The sequence below is a fragment of the Eleutherodactylus coqui genome, chromosome 3 (assembly GCF_035609145.1).
Source record: "Eleutherodactylus coqui strain aEleCoq1 chromosome 3, aEleCoq1.hap1, whole genome shotgun sequence".
Classification (NCBI taxonomy): Eukaryota; Metazoa; Chordata; class Amphibia; order Anura; family Eleutherodactylidae; genus Eleutherodactylus; species Eleutherodactylus coqui.
The window spans coordinates 155,917,654-155,941,632 of NC_089839.1; the positions used below are offsets into that span (position 1 = coordinate 155,917,654).

Below are 23,979 nucleotides of genomic sequence, written 5' to 3' on the forward strand. Positions count from 1 at the left end.
ACTGTGACTGTAACATCTAAAAGAAAGAAGATTTCTACACCAATATAGAAGGAGGTTCTTTACGGTAAGAGCAGTGAGTCTATGGAACTCTGCCTGATGATGCGATGGCGAACTCACTACAAGAGTACAAGAAGGGCCTGGACACCTTTCTTGGGCGATACAATATTATATGTTATAAGCATTAATAACGTCAGAAGGGGTTTATTCTGATTGCCAGATTGGAGTCGGAAAGGATTTTTTCCCTTAAAATTGGGAATATTGGCTTCTACCTCATTGGGGTTTGTTGCTTTACTCTGAATCAACATTGGGGGTAACTGGCTAAACTGGATGGACATATGTCTTTTTTTTCCCCAGTCTTGCATACTATGTTACTATCTTATGGAATATGCATTTTCTTGCAGATTTCACCCAGTGCAATTGATGTCAGTCATGTCAGAAACCCGCAACAAGACATGTTTCTGGTCTCTTTAGAAAGCTACAACATGTCTATAATCGGCTCCAATTGTTTAACTCTTTAAGGGCTCGTTCACAGACGCATCTAAGGTTCCATTTGGAAACTCAATTGCTGAATTTCTCTAAACAAGATGAAGTAATGCAGCATGCTGTACTATTTTGCCATGTAAAAATCTAAAACCTGAACGGAAACAGAACACCGACCCATACTGCAAGTAATGTGGTCACTTTAGTGCTATTCAGGTTCATCATATGACTGTTTCGTTTGGGCATTGGGTTCCGTTCTGCTTCATAAATGAGCAGGAAAGCTGAACCCAAAAGTGCTGATGTGAACAGGCCACAAGTATATGGCTTCTGTCTAAACTTCTTACATTGTACTGCACTTCTGAAGTTCACATGTATGCTACAGAATTGACACTAATAAAATTGAAGTGTGAATCTGGTCTTAAAGGATCTGCCCGGCTTGCTAAGCATGGAAGCTGGTGGATGGAGCTTTATACCATGCTAAAACGTGATGGATTTGGTGCAGAATCTGGAACACATTACAATACAGAGCTAGAGAACGGGATCTTCAAAACTATTTACTCATAACCGAAAAAAAAAAAAAAAAAATGAAAAAAAAACCTGAAACATTTTCCCTGGCTTGAGGAAAGTCTGCTGTCAGGTAGACGGCCTACGGTGCCCCTTTAATGATTGGGTAGAATAATTCCGGAGAAGTCTATCCAATCATAGAGAGAACTGTGTAGCCGTACGATTAGTCTTCATCTAGTGCTCATCTTTCTGCAACCGGAGGCCTGGAAGGTAGTGCCAGAAAGGGAGCATTCTGTGTGTGTGGGGGAGCAGTCTGCAATAAAGGAGTGTATCGTTAGTCTGTGTGAGAGTGGGGTGCATGGGTGGCAGTCTGTGTGTGAAGGGGAGGGGGGTGTATGAGAGGAGGTGGCATGGAGTGAAGTCTCCTCCCCTTTTCTTCCACAGACTGTGCACTGCAGAGCTGCATCCAGCATAATTCTATGTTCTTCATGTTGACTGCCATCCATTTCAGTTAATGTCCCATGAAGCCTCACCAAGATGAGCTATACATATCTGGTTTTCAAGAGCGATATCCGCCCTCTGAGAAGTTGAACTTCGAGAATATCTGTAACCTTAAAGGGGTTCTGTCAATACAATCTGTATTTTTTTTCTCCAGTAAATCCACCCTGCCGGTACAGGATGTTGTTAATAACACATACAAAACGTTTTTTTCAGAAGTAGTACTTACCTAGGCTCCATTTTTCACCTCCATGGTCTGTTTACATGTTCAGCCCCTCCTGCTAGAAGGTCATCTCCCAGCACCCCCACTGTGCTGACCACTTCCGCCCTCACAAAGCCACTTCCGCCCATCCAGTGATCCAGTGCAGTGATTGGAGCTGTGCAGCCCTGCCTGCAGTCCACCAAAATCTGATAGTGTTTCTCCCTGCCTCTGTCCCTGAACACCCAACACTTCCCCAAGGGCTTCCAGATCTTCCTTACAATCTTTGGCTGATTTTACATAAGTGAGCACTATTTCAGTCCAAGTAACTCAGACCAACATTTTGCAAGGCAAATATGCAAGTGCATATATACATATATACAAACACACATACATACATACATATACTCACACACACATAGATATATGTATGTATATGCTTGTATATACACAAGCAGAGAGATGGGTAGCCGCAGAGACGCAGATAGAGATACACACACTACATATTTATAAAACACATATACATATATATATATACATATATATACATATATATATATGAGTACACATACATACATATATGCTGTCCTTGTCTGCAGGGGGGGAGAATGGAAGAGCCAGGAGCAGGAACTGAGCTCCCGCCCCCTCACCACTATTTGCAATAGGAGGGGAGGAGCGGGGGCGGAGCTAAGCGGCACGACTTAGCTCCGCCCCTGTCTCGCCCCCTCCTATTGCAAATAGTGCAGAGGGGCGGAGAGGAGGCAGAGAGGGGGCGGGAGCTCAGTTCCTGCTCCTGGCTCTTCCATCCTCCCCCCCCCCCCCTGCAGACAAGAATCTGCACTGCTGATGCTCTGCTCTCTGTCCCCTGTTGTCATGCTCCCCTGCGGTGCTGTAGCCTCCGCTATTGGTCCACTGCTCCGGCTGTGTCGTTCCCCCGCTGTGAGCCTCCGCTGTTGTACCGCTGCTCTGCCTTCTCCCCTGATGCTCTGGCGCTGAAGGACCCCCACTCTGAAGCTCCTGTGTCGCAGAAGCCTTTGCTGCTGGCCCGCTGTTCTGCCTTGTCCCTTGATGCTCCTCTGCGCTGCCACTGCTGTGCCTTCTCCCCTGTGCCTTCCGGTACCCCCCTATCAATGCGCCCATCCAATGAGGAAGTGGGGGCGTCACCTGGCTGTCAAGCAGCCCAACAGTGGTGTACACCCACTACTTCCCTGCTGGGCAATGAACGCTACGTCACTAGTGACGTATGCGTACATTGACCTGCAGGAAGCAGAATGTAGCGCAATGTACGTTACATCACCGGATCCAGCTAAATCGGGTAGCTGCAGGTCACGTGACACAAGCTGCTAGACGATCCAGGAGAAGATTTGGGAGGAGAAGAGGAGAGGTAAGGTTGCCTGGGGAGCAATAGGTAAGTATATAATTTTTTGTTTTTAATGACAGAACCCCTTTAAAGGATATTTTGTTTTTCTAAATAGTAACTCTTTAATTTTTCTATTAACAAAACCACATGAGGACTTGTGTTTTATTGGATGAGAACTGATGTGAACGAGCCGTAAGACATTTATTTGGATTGCTTCTTTAATACTCCTATATTGCAGTGTATTATGCCGGCCAGCTTTACACTGAAAGGGTGAATACCGGGAGTGTTTCTGGTTTATGGATCAGTTATCACCATTGGACCCGAGGCTTGAGGTCTCTATACCCGCACGTTAGTCCCACTAGAGCAAAGAGCTATTTTTGCTCCAATTTTGTATCTAACCAATTAAATGCTATAATCATTGCCAAATGACATCAGCCGGGTTTGACGCTAAACTGTATGCTTACTGCACTTGGTGTTACTACATGGCGGCAGCGCAGTACATATACGACATTTTGTGCTAAGTGGTGAATATTTGTCTCATGCTGTATTCTAATATCGAGTTGCACTGACTTTCTATGGAAACTACTCAACACGCAAAATTACTAAGAAATGTGTGCCATTACCTTGTTCTGGCATCTTTGGTAACAAATCCAAGACCGGTATCACCACTCCATCATCACGTATAATTATTTTCCATACAAGTATCAGCTCACACCTGAACCAAGACAAGAGCAAGAATATTCCAGGTCAACCGATAACTATTTCTACTGCAATTGCTTAGAACAACAAGTAGTCTATTGAAAAACTCTGATTTCTGCAAAACTACAAACCATACATTCATATGAATAGACGATAACAATGGCAAAACATTATATGGAAAACTCGCCAAGTGTCCGCATAGACAACACCTCCTGTCTCCAGCACTTCCAGTCAGAAAAGGCTGGTGACTAGGCCATAGATGCTTAATTGAAGTCCATATACAGGTTCTATAACCAGGGTTGTGAAAGACTAATCTTACACATTTGAGACTCCCCTTGAAAGTTACAGTTCTGTCAAAGGGAGAGTGTGTGTGTGTGTGGGGGGGGGGGGGGGGTGTATCCAAATGTTACATTCAAAATATGGCATCTGAGGCTTGCTTGATTACATACTAACTCTTTAAGGGCTACCATAAATATGGAGCGGGCTCAGGAAGTGAACCCAGTCCATACTGGGCCTGCATCATCAGGAATCTGAGCTAGCGCCAATCACTGCTTAAATGCCACTGTCAAAGTTGGCAGCACATTGGAACAGCTAGTTGAATGGGAGAGAGGTGGCAATGGGTTCACATGGCAGCCTGGAGCCTAGTGAAGGCTGTCATATACCGTATTGTTAAAAATATAATACACTTCAATACTGAGGTACTGCAGTATATATGGAGGAATGATTAAAGTATTTCAAGTACAAGTCCTCTGGAAAAAATAAACAAATTTTTTTTTAATTAATGATTTAGAAGTAAAAAACAAAAACCTTTTCCGCATTTCTCATGTTAAAAAATAAACAACTGGTATCAAAAAATGTAAAATTGACTCCAATTTTAATTTTTTAAAAGTTTTCAATACAATATATGGTATATTAAATAGAAGTATTAAAAAATATTAAAAAAGGGAAAAAACGAACCCTCACCCAGTCATCTCAACAGCAGAATAAAGTTATAGCTCCTGGAAAGTAGGGAAGGGAAGGGAAAAAAGAAAAGAAAAATTTGAGAAATTTCTGTTCCCTTAATGGGTTAACCATCTTTCCAGCAGGGGGCATGGCATGTTTTAAAGTCAAGCTAATTTTCCTCCATCTCTATCCAACTTTTTTTCTTAGAGCAGGCGGGGGAGGGGGACATGCAGCAGTTGTTTGGTACACTATTTTGATAAATGTCCAAACTGCCATCAATGTTGCTACTGAAATTCATGTCAACCTGGTGAAAGTTGAGGAATTGTCTTTGATTTACAGCTGATGGTGTCTGTTATGGGATGAGATGCAAATACAGCTGCACAAATATGGACAGCACCGTGTTGGTCACAGCAAGGCTGCTTTTTTTTTCTTCAAGCTGATTGGTGGGGGTCCCAGAGTTTGGACCACCGGCTACCACATACTAATGGTTTATTGAGGGGTTAGCCACTACAACCATACACATCGCTCAGTATTAACATATAGCACAAAGCTACGTCAGAGGGGAAGAGGAGGCGGGATAAGCAGGGGCAGGACTGCAGTAGTAGACAAGAATGAGACTGTGCAGCAATAAACGCTATATATATATAGATAGATAGATAGATAGATAGATAGATAGATAGATAGATAGATAGATAGATAGATAGATAATGGCCATCTGCTCTAAGGAGAGGCCTTCAAACTCAGATCGTCCCCTTAAAAATAACTAGATGGGTCCTTTCAGGTGTGAGAAACACTTTAGGAAAGGAACAAAAAGAAACCTACCAGGGGAGGTCCGGGTTCATCAAGATCATATAGTCGGATAAAGGTGTAAGTCCAACCTCCTGTGGGTATGTGTCCTGAACAGAAACACAAATAGGTTTTCAGTTAGCGATGCATAAAGGATCCTTCTGCTTCATTATGCCAACAAACATTTGTCACGAGTGGATTATAAACCATACACAATATCCGTCTCAGGAACTTGGGTTCACTTATTCCTGACAACAACATCTTTAATACCAAAGATCCACGCCGGGCAGTTGGCATTTTCTTAAAGGGGTTTTGTCATAAAAAAAAAATATCTAAACTTACCTATTCCTTCCCTGTCTGTCTCCTTATCACATCTTCTCCTGGTTGAGCTTCCCCACTGTCCCAGGTCAGCTCACTGCAGGCTGGGCCCAGCTTGCTATGAGGGCTGGTTATCACAAACTCCTTCCTGCTGGGTCAGTGAAGGTCACATCCCAGTGCTGTAGCTTTACTGTCTAGGAAGGAATTGTAATCTATTTCAGAGGCAGCTCGCATGAGCAATCTCTGAAGAAGATAGGCAGTCCCCCTGCTGGCCTGTGAGCTGTGACATAACGTACATTGGCAGAATGCCAACCTAATGTATGTAACCTCACAGGAAGAAGCAGAATCAGGCAGCTGGAGCTGAAGTGAGCCCCCGGACTGCAGGAGACAGGAGAAGATAAGGGAGGTGAAGATCTGGTAACTAGACTGATGGGGGAGGAATAAATAAGTAGAGCATTTTTCTTTTTTAGTGACAGAACCCCTTTAAGGCAAAGTCAAGAGTGGAAGCAGAAAGATAAGTAATTCCCTCCACTGCTGCTCAGTTCATGTATTCACGCTGTGCTGTGTATATCAGGTCTAAAGACACAAACTGGGCAGCTCTGCTGACTGTTCCCTTCCCAGACCTACACTAAGGCCACTCCCACACAGGCGTTCCGAAAACACCCCTCGAAATCGACATCCAACAATACAACATCTATGTGTATAGCCTCAGGCTATAATCGGGTTGTGTGCTGTCTGTGGGTTTACAAAGACTGCACATGTCCTGAAAATATGTCCATGAGCCACTAGCCTTAAAGGCCCCTATGGTGGCCTCGGAGTCCCTGTTGTGCTTTACTATAGGGCTGTATGTACTCCGGAGGCCACTATATGCCTCTATATAATGGTAAATGATGGAGTGTGCAACTATATTGGTTTGAGCTGGATTCATATGGGATATGGCAAGAAAATGAAGTCTATATTTCTCCGTATAAGTACTGTAGGGTCCCTCACGTATACGGAGTGTTTATAGCTCGGACTGCACAACTCGGAGCTCGAATGGAGCTGTAAAAGGCTTGTGTGCAAGAGGCGTAAAGAGAGTTGCTGGTGAAATCTGGCTTTGAACTAGAATGAATACAGGTGTGTCTATAACTGCAAGTCTAGTGGAGTCTTGGTCATTTATCTCATTATGACGCTGACCATACAAGTGATTAATATAGACAGAAGGAAGAAGTGCACGGAGTCCATAAAACTAAATGAACTTCAAAGGGGTTGTGTAAAATTAGGAAAACATGGCTGCTTTCTTCCAGAAACAGCGCCACCCTTGTCCAGGGACTATGATTGGTACTACAGCTCTGCCCCATATGCTTGACTAAAACAGAGCTGCAATACTAGATACCACCTGAGAGTGGCACTGTTTCTGAAAGGAAGCAACTATGTTTTATATTCTCAAACTCCTTTAAGTATGAATTCTGACCATATATGAAGTGGTAAAGCTGCACGTGTCATAATCCATTGAATTTCATAACAGATTAAAGAACATCAGAATGAATAAACATTGGCATCCGCTGGTATACAACCTATTACAGCAGGTACAGTCACTTTTTGTGAAATATGTATATATGAGATTGATTGCTACTAGCACATTTGTAAATTCATTTCACATGCAGTATTGTATAGTCACACTAGGGGGCGCTGAAGCCTCTTTCCAGTTGAGTATTCATAGCTTAGACCTCATTGTCAGACAAGAACAATGGGATTTTCTAGAGACAGCTGAAGAATTCTGCTTTGAGCATTTGAACAGATGTATGACGTTAGGTTGACAGTAATCTCCCCGCCAGGGATGTTTTACTTTCTATGATTGTGTTCATCAACAGGTAATTGTATGCAGCTCACTGGAAAGTGCAACGTGTTTGGACAAGTAACAGCGAAGTCAGTGGAACAGCAAAATACGAAGAAAACCTTGTATCCAAAAATGACAGTGATATTGATACAACACGATCCTTGGAGAAAACTGTCCAACAACTATCACCTTTCTGTTATTGATGATGCATAGTGTGCGCCAAGTGCATATTAAACGGGCTCTCATAAAGTATAAACTTTTTTTCAGACTGAAGCCAGACTGTCAATAAAATTAATTGCTGCGGCTTCGGAAATTCCCCAACAATGCCATCTGACGCCATCCCTACAATTGCCTTTTAAGATCACACATGTAAGATGATGATATTTGTTAATTCTCAGCACCGAGACTCAGACAATTTCCATATTAGAAGATAGAATTGTGTACATTGAGGCTACATTGTGATTGTTCTTAGCAAGAGAAACCAAGTAATCTTGTAGATATGATACCTTTTAATGGCTAACAAAAATACATGATGTTATAGTGAGCTTTCAAACCTCTCAGGGTTCTTCTTCAGGCTTATTAGAATAAATCTGAAGACTCATGCATATATACACACATAGATATGACAAGGCACAGACGTGCTGTGATTAATTTGAACTTAAAACAATAGAACAGGATGAGTAGAGGAGTAAATACTTAATTAGTCCACTGCTACGGATGTGAACGTTGTATGGTCTCTAAATTGGTGTTAGGAGGTCACCGGGCCACTCATAATCTCCAGTGATGCTTAAAGCTGCTTGTGATGTTGATTCCAGCCCGAGACTGTCAAAGATATAACCATCTTTTACTTCTACTCCCAAATTCTTCTGTGATGTTGACACTTGAAGTTGCCTTTTAATACAGTAACTTTCAGATGTTATTTATGTTCGAGAAACAGGACAAAAACTGAAAGTGAGGATGAGGTCTCATCGCCACACAAAGAAAGAAAGACCAAATTGCCTGTGGCGGGGTAATTGTTCTAGTGGGAAAACAACATAGAACATATAAAAAGATTATTATATTGAAATACAACTTCATACAAATGTGCCTCGCATCACTTCTGTGAAATTCTGATTTTCACATGCGATAGAGGATCACAAGTGTTTTCCATTGATTTCTATGGGGAACATCAAACGGGGTGCAAGAGTTCTGTGATGTCTTTAAGGTCCCATTGAAAACAATGGGCGGTGCATTTCGCGAAATGTGAAAAAATACATTGCTGTGAGAGAAAACATCGCTCAGGTGTATGACTCTATCCAAAAGAATGGAGTTCATATTCGTGTGATCTTTGTGCGTCTCATGTGTATGTAGCCTAAGGTGCATATTTCCTATAATGTCCCAAGAGAGTCTGGAATGAACTTGATATCCCTTCCTTCTATCAGTCTGCAGGTAAGTCCTGCATTTGATCCTAGAGCTGTATTCCTGGAACCAGTTATAAGTTTACAGAAGACAACCCTAATAGCTTATCTAATTCAAGGCTTCATGCCCCGCTGCAATCTGAAACACTTATTTCATCCTACCAGACTGTCATAAAGACTTAAGGCCCATTTACACGGAACGATGATTGCTCAAAATTCGTTATCGCTTGTCATTTGCGGTTGTTTAAGCTGACTTTTCAGCCAACTTAAAAAACCTTGTTGGTTTGTCATTTCGTGTAAATGCTCCCCACTCAGCTCTTTCCACAGAAGGTGAAGCACTAAGCGAGAAGCGGATGAGAAGCCCGCGAGCCGGTGGTAAGTCTTTCTGTTTGAATGCTCTGCACGAGCGCTGACGACCTTAGCGGTGACATCATCCCTCATGTAGTCGCTTAATGCTCTGCACGAGCACTGACGACCTTAGCGGTGACATCAGCGCTCATGTAGTCGCTTAAAAGTCAGCGTGTAAAAGGACCATCACACCTTCCAGAACGCAAAACACCATGCGCACTGACCAGACAGTGAACAAGCAGGGAATGTAGAGAAGCTCTAGCTCTAAATAACACACTGTGTTGTAACATCTGTAGCTTGTACCCAGGTGTATATTGTGTTCAGTGGTAAACCTATTCTTTCAATTAGTAAAGCAGTGATTCTACAAAATTACAAACGCAACTAAATGTACTTTCACTCAATGCATTCAGATAACTTTGTGTCACTGTTTGTTTACCCTTTCAATTACTTTACAATGGCTTTTGTTGCATTAGATAATATCTTTTCAATGTCTTAACCCTTAGGGACCGCCGATAGCCCACAGATACAGGCCATCAAAAAGCCTATGTATGAAGAGAGATCATGCGGCGATCTCCCTCCATACATCGCAGGCGCCGTCTGTTTCTTACAGCCGACGGCAACAGCTCTAATCGGCAGCGCGGCTCATCTGAGCTGTTAACCCTTTAAATGCTGCTGAGATCGCAGCAAGCTGTGCGGATGTCATAGCAGCTGGAGGCCTTTTGAAAGGCCCCAGGGCTGTCATGGCAGAATGCCTATCAAGCCATGTCTGTGAGGTGGCTTGATAGACTGCCTGCCCGATCACAGTACGAAGTAATGCTATGGCATTACATCATGCTGTAGGAGCATTCAAAGCATCGCAAGTTGTTGTCCCCCCTCCCAGGGACTACAAGTTAAAGTAAAAATAAGATCAATAAAGTTTTACTAATTATTTAAAAAAAAGTAATACAAGTTTTAATAAAACCCTCTTGCCATATTTATAATAAAATAATGTAAATAATAAAATAAAAAACACACATTTGGTATCACTGCAGCCATAAAAGTCCGATCTATCAAAGTAAGGGCTCATGCAGACGGCCTGGTTGGATCCAGCTGCGAGAATTCTGCAGTGACCCCAGCGGCTCACCTTCTCCGGCGTCTCAGCCACTCTGCTATGCACATGCGCATGTCAGAAGTGACATTTCTGTGCGGGCCTCTGCAACGCTCGCACAGAAATAGGACATGTTGCGATTTGTTTACCGCGCGCATTTTCACGTGGCCAAATTGCAGCTGCCTGCATAAACCAATGCAATCCTATGGCAGCGGGCACAGCGGAAATTCTGCGGGAAATCCCCCCGTGGAATTTTCCCCTGTGTGCATTTGGCCCAACGCATTATTTACCACGCACAATGAACATCGTCAGAAAAAAAGCACAGAAATGCGATCATAAAGTCGTATGTACTCCAGAATGGTACTGACACAAACTACAGGACGTCCCACACAAAATGAGCCCTCGCACAACTATGTTGATGAAAAAAATAAAAAAGCTATTGCGTGCAGAAGATGGCGGCAGAAAATAATTAAAAAGAAAAACTATACAAGTTTGGTATCGTAGCAATCGCACTGACCCATAGAATAAAGTTATCATGTGTATTTTGTTACATTAAAGTTTTTCAGTACATTATGTGGTACATTAAATAGTACCATTGAAAAATACAACTTGTCCTGCAAAAAACAAGCCCTCATACAGTGACACCGATGGATAAATAAAGGGGTTACGATTTTTGTAAAAGAGGGGAGGAAAAACGAAAATGGGGTTAAGATATGAGTAAGATTACTTGCTGCAGAAAGTTGTCACAGGTTAAACTTGGCTACATTTTGTATCTCTGTCTTCATTAGTGCACATGTTAAAACAGTGATGCATTCATATGACTGAAGACAGTTGCCCGAAATGTGTCAGTGCTACATTCGAACTTTTAATGTCGTGTGAATCAAAGGGTTGTCTGGTTATAAATTCACATTTTGAAATCACTTCCAAGTGACGTAAAACAACTGGTACTTACCCACCCTCGGCCCCGGTGATACGACGCTGTAGCCCTGTGATGCTCCCGATTTTTGTTGATAGAGTAAGTTAAATTACCGGTGCCCGCCAATCAGAGGCTGCAGAGTCACTACCCGTTCACATTTTCTGGCGCCATGATGCCATGAGTTCAGAACGGTAATGCTGCGGTCTCCGATTAGCAAGCAGCGGTCATCTTACTTCCACTGTTAACAGAAACCAGGGGAATTGCGGGGCTACAGCGCTGGATCGCCAGAGCCGAGGAAGGTAAGTATTATTTTTTCAATTGCTTTAAGTCCTTTGGATCTAATTATAAAAATTTAATTTATAACCAGACAACTTCATTAATAAAGATTGAGATATGTTAGATTCTTTATTGCTTTCCCAATGCTCTATGCTACCCGCCTATATCTATCTCCACCCTCATTGTGGGGTTTTCAGCCTGGAAGTCTAGTAAGCAAATCTTTATTACCATAATACTCTCCTCCAGGAGCCTTTTTCAGATATCACCTAATTTAGTCCCAATTCACTTCTTTTCTCCCATCAAGATTTAGCAGGAACCCATGGGCAGCACATTATGGTGACACTGGATGCTCTCCTTTACTCTGTATAAGACGGCCACACTCACCATGTTTACATGAGATGTAGCTCCAAATAACGGAGGCGGTGGAATGTGATCTTGCACTCAAGGCATTCCCAATATATATCGCCTCAGTTCCCTTTTCACATACTTTGCTCCTAGCAGGTATCACACTCAGTTGTAAGTAAAATTATCGGCATTAGCAAGAAAAAAAGGCATCGTGAGGTAGGTGTGAGTGGGGGAGGGGTGTTGCCAGTGCCACCAGAGGAATGCACAAAATTTTGGCATCAGGCGCACTTTGTATTTTGGAGGAGAGATGCCACCCAGCAACAGCAGTATGAAGGAAGGACAGTATTTGTATCTATTACTTTGTGGGGGAGGGGAACCAAACTGAACCGTTACCCTGGGCGTAATACAGTCTGGCTTTAGCCTTACCTAACAAAGTGTATAGTTAATAATGCAATTATTGCCCACTTCAATCACTCATTCAGACATGACCTGGTGGTGTTGACATACATTTTAGATAGTATTAAAATCTCCGTACTACTAATATATAGTATTTGCACAAGTAGGATACCGGTTTCTTATGCATTAACAGAGGATTCCCTGACATGTGTCCCTTTATAGGTATATAGTGACATGTTACTCATAAGACCCCCAAAAATAAAAAAAAATAAAAAACATACCGCATGTACATATATCTATTCAAATGGATACTCTTATTTTGAATTGTGTAGGTGACTATGTTATTCTCTACTGGAAAAAAAAGTACAGCAACATATACTAGCATGACAAAGGCCTAAAGGACAATCTCGACTCTATTGGGTGAATGGAGCCTAGGGTTATGTCCAATGTATAGGCCAAACATACACTGCAAGCACAGTTACTCCACTAGTACAAGTATCAAAGGAAAGACTTTGTTATCGACAGTATTCAGGTGGCTGGGTGGTTTGGAAATATCTGGGCAACCTGTGCTACACTGTCTTGGTGAGTCCCATATAAGTAAATAGGAGTTATGTAAGAAGCGTGGCGAAAATGTATGGGAGCCTTGGTATGGCGGCCAGCCGGATGAGGGCCGTACTTACACAATGTTATTAATGTGTTCTGTCCTGCCCTAGCCGAATTTTATTCATGTGTTTTATGAGCAGACATCAAAGTAGTATATTTTAATATAACCTAGTAAACTTGAAAGAGAACCCATGTGTTTCCTGGATTTAATTACACTATTGGAATATAGATTTTTGGAACTCAAATACTGAGCTTATACCTCTTGCCTGTACTCATTAGTCTTCACATTCTGTTCAGACCCTCCATTTAACGAATACTTCAGAGACGACATGTTGAAAACGTTCTGTGTAGAATGGACTTCAAGCTACAATCAACGATATTCTATGATAAATAAGTGGTATCCCATTCATTTCAATGGGGTGATGGAAATAGCCAAGTACAAGTTCTCAGCTATCCCCGGCAGTCCCATTGAAGGTGACTCTCACTCCATTCAATCTCCTCCTCACCGCAGAGGTTACAATGAGCCCGTAAGAAGAAGAAGGGGGATACAAGACCCCCATTGTTGGGATAGGTGAGGGTTTCGGTGGTGAGACCCCACCGATTAGGCTTTTATCAACTATCCTATTTTGTACAGATATAGCTGTCAGTTACTCAGTGGGATCAACCTTATGAACCCAAAATGAGATCAATAAAATACAAGGTTTTCCGAATGCTTTCCCAAGTTTTGTCCAGCTTTTACTGTGTTTTATGACAAAAAGGACATTTTATGTCTCCTGGCTACTAGAGCGATAGTCTTGCAAACACAATCAGTGTGTTTCTTGCATTAAACAGACATAGGACAATCCATGGTAGTTCTGAGTGCTGTCTGAAGTCATCATTAATGGATATAGCTCACTATGTTTGGCAGGGATACGGCACATTTTTCCCACAGCCTCGCGCGTGAGCTAATACATGTCTAAGTGTCCATTCTGGACGCAACCACTGACCGCAGGCTCTCCGTTCTGGAACACGGCTACTGTTCTCTGTCTCCAAGTTAAACACTGTGTTTCCTGGGACTGCAGTCGTAACCGACAAAACTATTGTGAAGTGGAAAAATACTGGTCCATTTATTCAAGCACAGCTTGTTCCCTGGAGAGCACCAAGAAGAACACTTCATTTCATTATTACTTGTTTTTCAAGGTATTTGGAAAATTACAAAATCCCTGGTGTCATCTTACCATTCTTAATTAGCAGTGGGCTTGTTTATTTCATAAAGCCATGAGAGGTCAATGGGAATATCTGAACCATGATAGCTGCTAGACAAGTACCGGAGGTCAATCAGCTGGGCGGAGGAGTGAAACACATTCTGGTGACTCAAAGGAAGAACATTCAATAAAATCCTCAATTCCGTCCTAAACTTGTGAATTTCTCAGTTCTGCCTTCAAGAAAAAGCATTTTACAAGGTAAAACTGAGAATTGGTCAAAAACTACATATGTAAAAAATAGGCTTTTGAACACTTTCATTACCAACCTCAGCCTATTCCCTTAATGCACCTAAAAGGAGAAATGAAGCAAGTTTGCAATATGTCTTAAATCAAAATTTCCTTTCATTCTGTCTCAACACTTCCTGTGCAGACCTATGCGACTCCGTGCTGGCAGACAGCCGAATCCTGCAGTCATTCTATCTGCATAAATTAGAAGACAAATGTATGTTACCATGGAGACACAATCAGCACAGGAGCTGTAGAAAGAAAACGGAAGGCAATTTTTTAAATTAAGATCGATTGCAAAGTAGCTTCATTTTTCATTTTAGATGTCTGAAGTTCAGAAAGGATATCATTTCTCCTTAAGGAGAGCATCTAGGAGATGAGTGAGAAGACTTATAAGACCATCCATGCTTCTCTGGGATATATGCAAATGGAAAGATGGAACAATACCTCTACAGCGTCCCCTATTGGAAGGCAGCACTCCTCAAGTCAATTTTAGACTTTTTTGACAAGTCTTGTAACAATGACTGGGAATTGTAAACCAAGCTAGGATCCATACACAGACAGCTGTTTCATGATTTTTACCCTTCATCAGTGTGCAGTAGGTTTCTGGCTAGTGAGAGGCCTATAGACGTGGATCAGGAAGGGTATCATCTCTCCTTAAGGAGAGCACCTAGAAGGTGTGTAAGGATACTTACAAGGCCATTAATGTTCCTCTGGGGAATATGCAAAAAGCAAGATGGAATGATACCACTGCAGCGCCACCTATTGGAAGGCAGCATTCCTGCAAGTCTTCTATTAAGTGACTCTGCAGAGCTATTGTTCTATCTTCCAATTTGCATAAATCTGTCTGATAAATGCTCTCCAGTACAAAACTAACTCACATTGACTAATGTTTCCATGCACTGCAATTTGCAAAATTCATCAGATACTGTACTTAAATGAGAGCGTTGTCAAAATAAGAAAAAATGAAATTTCTGATATTCTTGGCGCTCATTTTATATCACAGTTTCATAAAAGGAGTTATCCGACTATTTTTTTTAAAACAGGCTCCCCGTCATATAAAATAATAAATAAGCTTGTACTCACCTCTCCTATTTCCCACATTTCCATCTTCTGGGCCCGGTTTTTGTTTACAAGCTGCAGTTGATCTGTGTACCAGACGTCACAGGCTGCTACAGCCAATCACAGAGTTCAGCACCTGAACACTGAGGTATGTGATTGGCTGCAAGAGTCTCCTATGTCCGGTATACAGGATAATTGCAGCCTGTAAACATTGCATCTCAGGGAGACCTGGAGCTGTCGGCACAGAAAATGCGTTGAGTGGGAGGAGCAAGTATTAGTTTGTTTAGTATTTTATATGATGAAAAACCTTTTTTTTTTTTTAGTATGTCAGACAAACCCTTGAAGAATCATCTGGTGTTGTATTAATCATTGTAAGACGCAATGGCTGAATTTTCTTCAATACACTGAATCACAGACAGTAAGGCCAATGCCACACAGGCGTAAGCTTGTTTACGCATGTGCATTTGCGCCACGTATTTGTACAAGGCGTTGTGTATTCGCCCATGCATCTGAGTATTTTACTGTACCTTTTGCAATTTTGAACGTGCAAAAAAATAAAATAAAAGATGTTACCATATTGGACAGATTGGAGGTACAGTGGCTCTATGGCTGAAACTGGAGCGTTTGTATCTGGTACTAGGGCACAGTCAAAATGTATTCACACGGCCAAGAGCTAGTTGTGCCCTAACTTCTAGAGTGCAACACGCAACGCAAAGCACAGATCCGTATGCGGGACACTACACATTACATGACCCAGCGATTTGAGTGAAAAATCGCTCAAGTAAATGAACCTGTTCAAGTGAATGGGTTCATTTACCGTATAAGTCCTGTGTGTCTCAGACACAGAATACGGCCTCAGGCAGATGTCCTCATGGTTTAGCTGGTGAGACCGCAGACAAAAAAGTTTAAGAAGCCATTCTCTACAGTATATAAATGACTAGATACCTGTGATGGCACAAAACTGTATATAGTTTAGGACTATTGAATGAGCCATTGTATGCAGCTTGGAATGTTTAATGCTTCCCTTTGTCTAATAGAAAGTAATTAGCATGTAAATGACACAATTCTTAGTACAGGAAAAAACTTAAGCAAAATTAACCACTAGCTACTACAATGTAGAACCCATGCTGAAAAGGCCCATTTAGACGGGACGAATGTCGGGCAAATGATGCCCGACACTCGTCTCCGCATGTCCTCGCTCCCGTGCTACTGCACAGGAGCTAGTAGTGCTGGCTCGCTCACAGAGCGGCCAGCGAAGCTGCAGGAGAATTCACTCCTCACTCTCCCCCACCCCTCTCCATTACTCAGTACTGAACGATCATTGTTCAGCTCATCGTCCATCATTTATGCAGCATCAATGGAGAGGGGCGGGGGAGAGCGAGGAGTGAAATCTCCAGCCGCTCCGCAGTGAGCCACAGATACTAGCTCCCATGCAGCAACACGAGAGTGAGTATGTGCGGGGACGAGTGTCGGGCATCGTTTGCCCAATATTCATCCTATGTAAATGGAGCTTAACAGTGCCATGACGTATAGCTAGAAAACGCACACAAACAAACCAGATTCCACTTCTCATTTTCAAGACACCCTTTGGAAAATGGGAAATGGCTGCTACAGGGAACTTTTCCAGTTTCCCATTACGTTAATTTCGATAAATATTCCTCTGTGTTTTACTTTTTTTATTTTTTTGAGTGTCCTTCTCCCTTCATTCTTCTAATCAAATAACTCTATTTGTTCCAGTACTAACTTTACTAACACAAATATTCATGATCCATTGATTACATATAATTTTTCAGGAGTTTCTTAAGCGCACGTATCTTTAATAGTAAGTAAGGATGTTGGAAAGCACATTACACCAGAACAGAACTTTTATGTTGAAACAACTGGACTCCTCCAATGTGTAATAAGTCATTTTTGAAAAACAAGTTGCTCTAAAGGTTAGGAATTCTTTTTGATTTAGACATCTTGGCATTAAAATGACAGCAGTCGGATGATTTTTCACATGTAATAATACAAATGTAAGGTGATAGTAGTCATGCCGACGGAGACAAATGACTTCATAGGATGTCAGTGTTATGCTTTAGTGTCAGTATCTTCACATCATCATTATTTTCATTCATCTTCATAAATAAGACTCTCTTATGAATCAGTTTCCTTGTTTTGAACAAACTTTGGCAGTCTCCAGAACAAAAATAGGAAAGTTGAAATCGGTTCTAGCATCTGAAAACATTGCTCTATAAAGCTCCCTAAGATATATCATGCTTATTTCATTGTGGTTTAGTATGCATGAAGGGAGCCTGGCCTATTGGAATAACAATTTAGGTTAATAAAAAGTATATTTGAATGTTGGCCTTCAAGAGAATAACAAAGAGGCTTCCAGCACAGGATATTTCATTACTGAATCCACTAACAAAGCATTCGGTTTTTGAGTGATGAAGGTGGAAAAGTGTAAGGGCAAAAATGCCAAGTCTAGACCAAAGGGCAAAAAGAAACAAAAACATCAGGTCATGAACGGTGTGATTTAATTTAGAAGAGCCCCTTTGGTCCATACTAGGGACCACGGCTGTCTGCGGAGCTGTGAAATTGGGAGCAACCTTCCAGAAAAAATGTTTGCAGGATACTTTTTCACTATAAAAGCACAACATTTCCAGCAAGGGTTTGATTCTCCTACAAAGACTACAACCTGAATAAAATATTTTTAGACTGGATGTTTTGTCTAGCTCGAGATTCTACATTTATTACTGTATGCGATTTCAATTTTTTCATACCCTGGATACCTCCTGCTTAACCCGACCCTATCAATTTCTGACTAACAAGGTTTATGAAGAAGGAAATTTGTTGAAACATTCAGGTCTTATTCACACGTCAGTATTTTGTAACCCAAACCAAGGAGTGGAACGTATAGAAAGAAAAAATAATGGAAAAATGTGCATTTCTTCCATATTTTGGACCCGGTTTTGGTTTGCAAAATACTAATGTGTGAATAAGCCCTTAAAGAACTCCTTTCCCCATGTTTTTCTAATTGTATTATCTGCAAATGAGCTCTTCTTCCAAAAATAAGAAAACGGTCTCTCTAGTGCCAACTATGTCCAACCATGAATTGGGCAATTAGGCAAAACAGAGACATCTATCAATAGAAAGCAAGGGACGGACATTGACTTCTATGGCAGCCACCCATAGCTAGCATAAGAGAGACCATTTTCTTCCTTGTGGAGGAAAGCTATTGTGCATATTGAAGCATTGCCCTAAAGACTCTTATCTTTGCTGGATGCAAGTAGGATAAGAATGTTTAGAGTATTTTCCCTTAACATTGCGTTTTCTTTTTGAAATCATTAAATGGGAATTCCCAGCAATCTGACAGCTGAGGTTTCCCCCTGTGTGACCTGCATCTATCTTCTGTTTTGGCCCCACTGCTAACTCTGAATACGGTGGCTAGAAGTGGTCAAGAAATAGCCAAGTGCATTGTGCTGAAGTCAAGGGGAGTTATTCAAACAGCATATCTCGCTATTTGTTTAACTTCATTGACTTCTATGAGAGCTATAGATACCAGAAAGGTTAAAAAATTGGGAATAAGGTGGGATCTGAGAACTTTTCTCGTCATACGTCAACCCTGGAGGGTGTGATGGTTGCTTGGGGTTGGCTGCACCTGTCATAAAAAAAGAACTCTTTTGTACTTAAAGGAGACAGTCCATATACCGCTATAAAGGACATAGTCCTCATACCCTCTGATCCATATTTGGGTTCCTCCGCCCCTTTTTCTATTCTATGGGAGTTACGGAAACAGCGTAACTCAGCTGTTTCTGTCAGTCTGGCCACCTCACATTCAGCACAGTTCCACACCCCTTAGTGGCGAGTATATTCGTTCCAACTTGAAATGTAAGCAAACGGCAGTCACCAAATGGATAAGTAAATCTTTGACCACATTTTTCGTATGGTAATCAATAGTACTCTGCCATTATAAGATTATTCAAAATCCACAAAGTAGAATGAACAGGTGACACTCGAAGATATCAAACTCTGTAGAAGCACTTTATTCTATAACCAATATAACATAACTTTGTTACGGAATAAAGTATTGCTACGGAACTTGATATAATCGAGTGCCGTCTGTTCATTCTACTTTGTAGATTGTGAGTATATTAGTATTCAATTCAGACATAGACTAAAAGCAAATCTCCGGTTCTGGAAAAGCAAGATGGCCACACCAGCTTCTCTGACTGTGCATTAGTATGCATCATTTGTCTAAAACACTACACGCTGTATTGATTAGCCAGGGCTTCCAAAATGAATATCACCAGAGGGTCGCTTTCAGTAAAATGACTGGGCTATCTGGGGTCTTACAGCCCTTTTACACAGGACATACTGTCTGGGTGCAAATGCCTGACAGGTCATTCCACATGACTAACCAATTGATGGCAACATACGATGTTGATAAAACACAGTCTTTTATTCCTCCATTATTCCAACAGGCGAGTTTGATAAAGACCGTCACTCGGTCGAAACGGCGCCCGTTATTGGAATAATGGAGGAATAAAAGACTATGTTTTATCAACATCATATGCTGCCATGAATTTGCTTCCCATCGTCAAAGTCGCGGCAGCACTCCGCTTGATCCAACCACCAAGGTGGGAGATGGCAAAGAAGAAAATGCGCAAAAAGCTCACACAGGAGGACTCGACTCCCTTGAGTCCTCAAAGATCATCAATTCAAAAGAATAAAGTAGCAAGCAGCGCCAGAGATGGTTACTTGTTATTTAAAAATGCATCAATGGATGCCTCTTTATTGCATTAAGAAAATCCAGTAGCGCACAACGTTTCAACCCGGCAAGGGTCTTTCTCAAGTGCACTTGAGAAAGACCCTTGCCGGGTTGAAACGTTGTGCGCTACTGGATTTTCTTAATGCAATAAAGAGGCATCCATTGATGCATTTTTAAATAACAAGTAACCATCTCTGGCGCTGCTTGCTACTTTATGAATTTGCTTCCCATCTTGGATATCTTTTGAAATGTCCAAGAAGGTTGGGAAATATTGCAAAATGAAATTCTCAAAGCACAATCATTAACAATCTCTAAAAGAAAGAAGAATGGGAAGGATTTAAAGAGACCAGGATGGATGAACAGAACATACACACATGGTAAAAAGGAAGAAAATATGCTTCTCAAATGAAAAGAGGGGGAATATCTAAAGAAGAATATAATGCGGTCTGCAGAAACTGTAGGGCAAGTGTCAGAAAAGCTAAATAATATCTGATAGACAAGGCAACTGTTAGGTGGATTCACAACTAGCGGAGTGATCATACTCAAAGAGTGGTCATAAATGACTACACATGAAAGTGGAAGAATTTCTCATGTTGTCCTGGGCCCAGTGTTGTTCTACATCATTTATAAAAAATGTTGATGAAGGAATTTTAGGGAAAACTGATCAATTTTGCCAATGACTCAAAGCTAGGAGGGATAGCTGAAGAAGAGAGAGAGAGAGTAAGGACTTAAAAATATCTAGACCAACTTGAACAGTGGGCAGCAACTAACAGAATAGTATTTAACAAGCAGAAATGCAAAGTCCTACATCTGGGCAAGAAAAATGAAAAAAGTACATATAGAATGGGAGGAATTAGGCTAAGCAGCACATGTGAAAAAGACTTCAGTATACTAATAGATCACAGACTGAACATGAGTCAACATTGTGATGCAGCATCAAAAAAGGCAAACACAATTCTGGGATGTATTAAGAGAACTATAGAGTCTAGATCACGTGAGGTCATTATCCCCCTCTACGCTTCCTTAGTCAGACCTCATTTGGAATACTGTGTCCAATTCTGGGCACTCCTTTTAAAAAAGACATAGACAAACTGGAGCAAATTCAGAGAAGAGTTAGCAAGATGGTGAGCAGTCTGCAAATCAAGTCCTATGAAGAACGATTAAAGGATCTGGGGCTTGCAAAAAATAAAAGACAGAGTAAACTTAATAGCTGTCTATAAATATCTGAAGGGCTGTTACAGTGCAGAGGGATCAGCCCCATTCTCATTTGCACAAGGAAACACTAGAAGCAATGGGATGAAATTGAAAGGGAGGAGACACTGTTAGGGAAATTCAATTGTTCCGTCAATATGCTGTGAGGCTCCAAATCAGAGGTGGTTATGGCGGCCGGTTATTGGCGCTCAAAAACGTGGGGCTTGAAGGAACAAGAGGACCATCTACACCTCGAACCCCCCTGGACCCAGATGGGATAAGGAGCCACTCGGAACTACAGATTGACAAAACTGCATAGTAAGGTAAGATTTTATCTTGCCACAATCTATCCGTGTTTCCTGGCCACTTCTTTGCTGTCCGAGGGGTAAGAAGGTGCATGCCTCTTATAAATATTTAAGCTTTTTAAGAATCCATATGGTGGGCTGAATATGCTGTGCGGGTGTTCTTTAACTGTTATTGTTTTTATTTGTTACTTTGTGTGGTCAGTTTACATAATATGAAACCCTCTTGCCGATCTCTGAAAGGCATGGTATAAGTTGTACCAGGAAAGCCTAAAGAATTCAGGGGATAAAATCCCTGATGGGAGCCTCTTATAGGTATAAGAGAAGTAGTAGAGACGGGGAGAAATAAGCAGGGTGGGGAGGTACCGACCCTTACAGACAGTGAGGAAGTACTGACACTTAAAAGAAGGAACTGATATCAAATGTTTTTGTCTTTATGTGTGTCTGTTTATGTATGAGTGAGTGATTGAGATAAGCTGACCTGATCTATGGAACCTGACCTCCGGGGTGCAAATATAAACCTCTGTGTCACGTGTTAACAGGAACCCGATCAGTGACGCTGAAAGGATTCCCTAACAAGGCCACGATTCTGGGCTGGGTCCCCTGCGTTTCCGTTTGTATAATTCAACGGCCAGGGGACTGTTTTATGTGTGTGAAAGAATAAAAATATTAAGCCTCTTGGTGTACATAAGCCGCCAGCCATTGGCAATACTGCTGGTAAAGAGGATAGGGTATGGAAGGCTGCAAGGAAAATAGTGAAACAAAGAAGGCAGGGATGCAGTAAGTAGAGGATGTGATAAATTGTTAAAGCATGTAGGATATGAAGGAACAGGAGCACAAGACCCCCAGTATTGGGATAGGTTTGCAGAAAGTCATGCTGGATGTGTTAAAGATAATGGACTACAGGAAATGTTGAATAGTTGGAAAAAGGCAAGTAAAGATATAGAAAAAGGTTTGACAGTGATAATAGTTGCTTACTTTAGTGGTGTATATAAGTATGTGGGTGGAAATGGGCATAAGTTGTATTGTGTTTGTCATTGGATAACCGATACTGGACAAAACTTGTAAAAACCGCGGTACATAAGAGTTTTTCTTATATATGTGTTTTGTTCGCGGTCGGCAGTCCTATGTACAGTAAATACAATCCCAGTTTCTACTTCACATGCTAAATTTATCAGTCCGTACATGAATGAATAAAACCCCAGTGAGTGTAATTTGCAGTTTTGTAAGGTAGGGCAAGTATATTACACTCTAGGTTAAGTCTAAATAGACCCACAGCCCAGGCTATTTGCACATAAAAGAAGATGGTTATAGGCAGTGAAACCTGTTATATAGTTCAATTATTTGTCTAGAGACGTTTCTGTGTTCTATAGGAGATAAGTTAAATTCCAAAGGGTGGGGTATTATGCTGTAGAGGGCCTATTTGTCTCTGCAAAGAAATGTGAATTGAGAATTGGTTATATTTGGCTGCACAGGAAGGGCCCGTATGTTGTATTATATGAAATATATACTGTTCAATGGCTGAAAATAAAATGAGAAAAGAATTCAAAGCACAGGTATATTATGCTCCCCTATTGCCGGGTCAGTTCCCTCTTCCACCTCCACCCACTCCTTTACCTCAATTCCAACCATCTCCTCCTCCCCCACCCTATGCCAAGCCATCCACTCCAAGGTCAAACATTGGACCGGAGGGATGGACCTGCTGGCAGTGTGGACAACAAAACCAGTATTGGAGAGAGAGCTACACTGCTTGCGGAGCTCCTCGGCACAAACCAGTTATGCCTATGCTCACTAGATCCAAGGCTAGTGAGTGGAAGCATGAGGAGGAGGACAAGAAGGAGACGTAGGGAGCGGAAGGTGGTACAGGAGCAGATGTAAAACAGGGGGAAGACAGAAGGAGTCAATATGATGCAATATCACAAAAAGTCAAATATAGATCATGGACGCCACAACAGCATATGTCGCTCATACAGCAATTACCAGACCCCATGACCAGACCTTTGCCTTTCTTTAGACAGATATCCTCCTTGTCTCTTTCTAATATCACACAAGAGAAGGATGAAAGTGTAGAACAATTCTATGCGTGCCTTCAACAACGTTGGTCAGATCTAGGGTATAATGGTATACAAGAAGGTTTATGGGAACCTCCAAAGTCTAAACTCATAGACAATAAGCCAGAGTGGAGACAGTCTGAATCTCCGGCCCTTTTACAGACAACAAACAGCATTG

General features: G+C 41.7%; 1 protein-coding gene across 1 annotated transcript in view; it reads right to left on the reverse strand.

Annotated features, from left to right (window-relative positions):
* Window positions 1-23,979, reverse strand: part of CENPP (centromere protein P) — a 277,456-nt gene that overhangs the window by 798 nt on the left and 252,679 nt on the right. The window contains exons 7-8 of the mRNA XM_066596426.1: window positions 5,505-5,578; window positions 3,665-3,756 (exon numbers count right to left, since the gene is read on the reverse strand). Coding sequence (XP_066452523.1) covers window positions 3,665-3,756; window positions 5,505-5,578 — 166 coding nt within the window. The remainder of the gene's footprint in view (window positions 1-3,664; window positions 3,757-5,504; window positions 5,579-23,979) is intronic.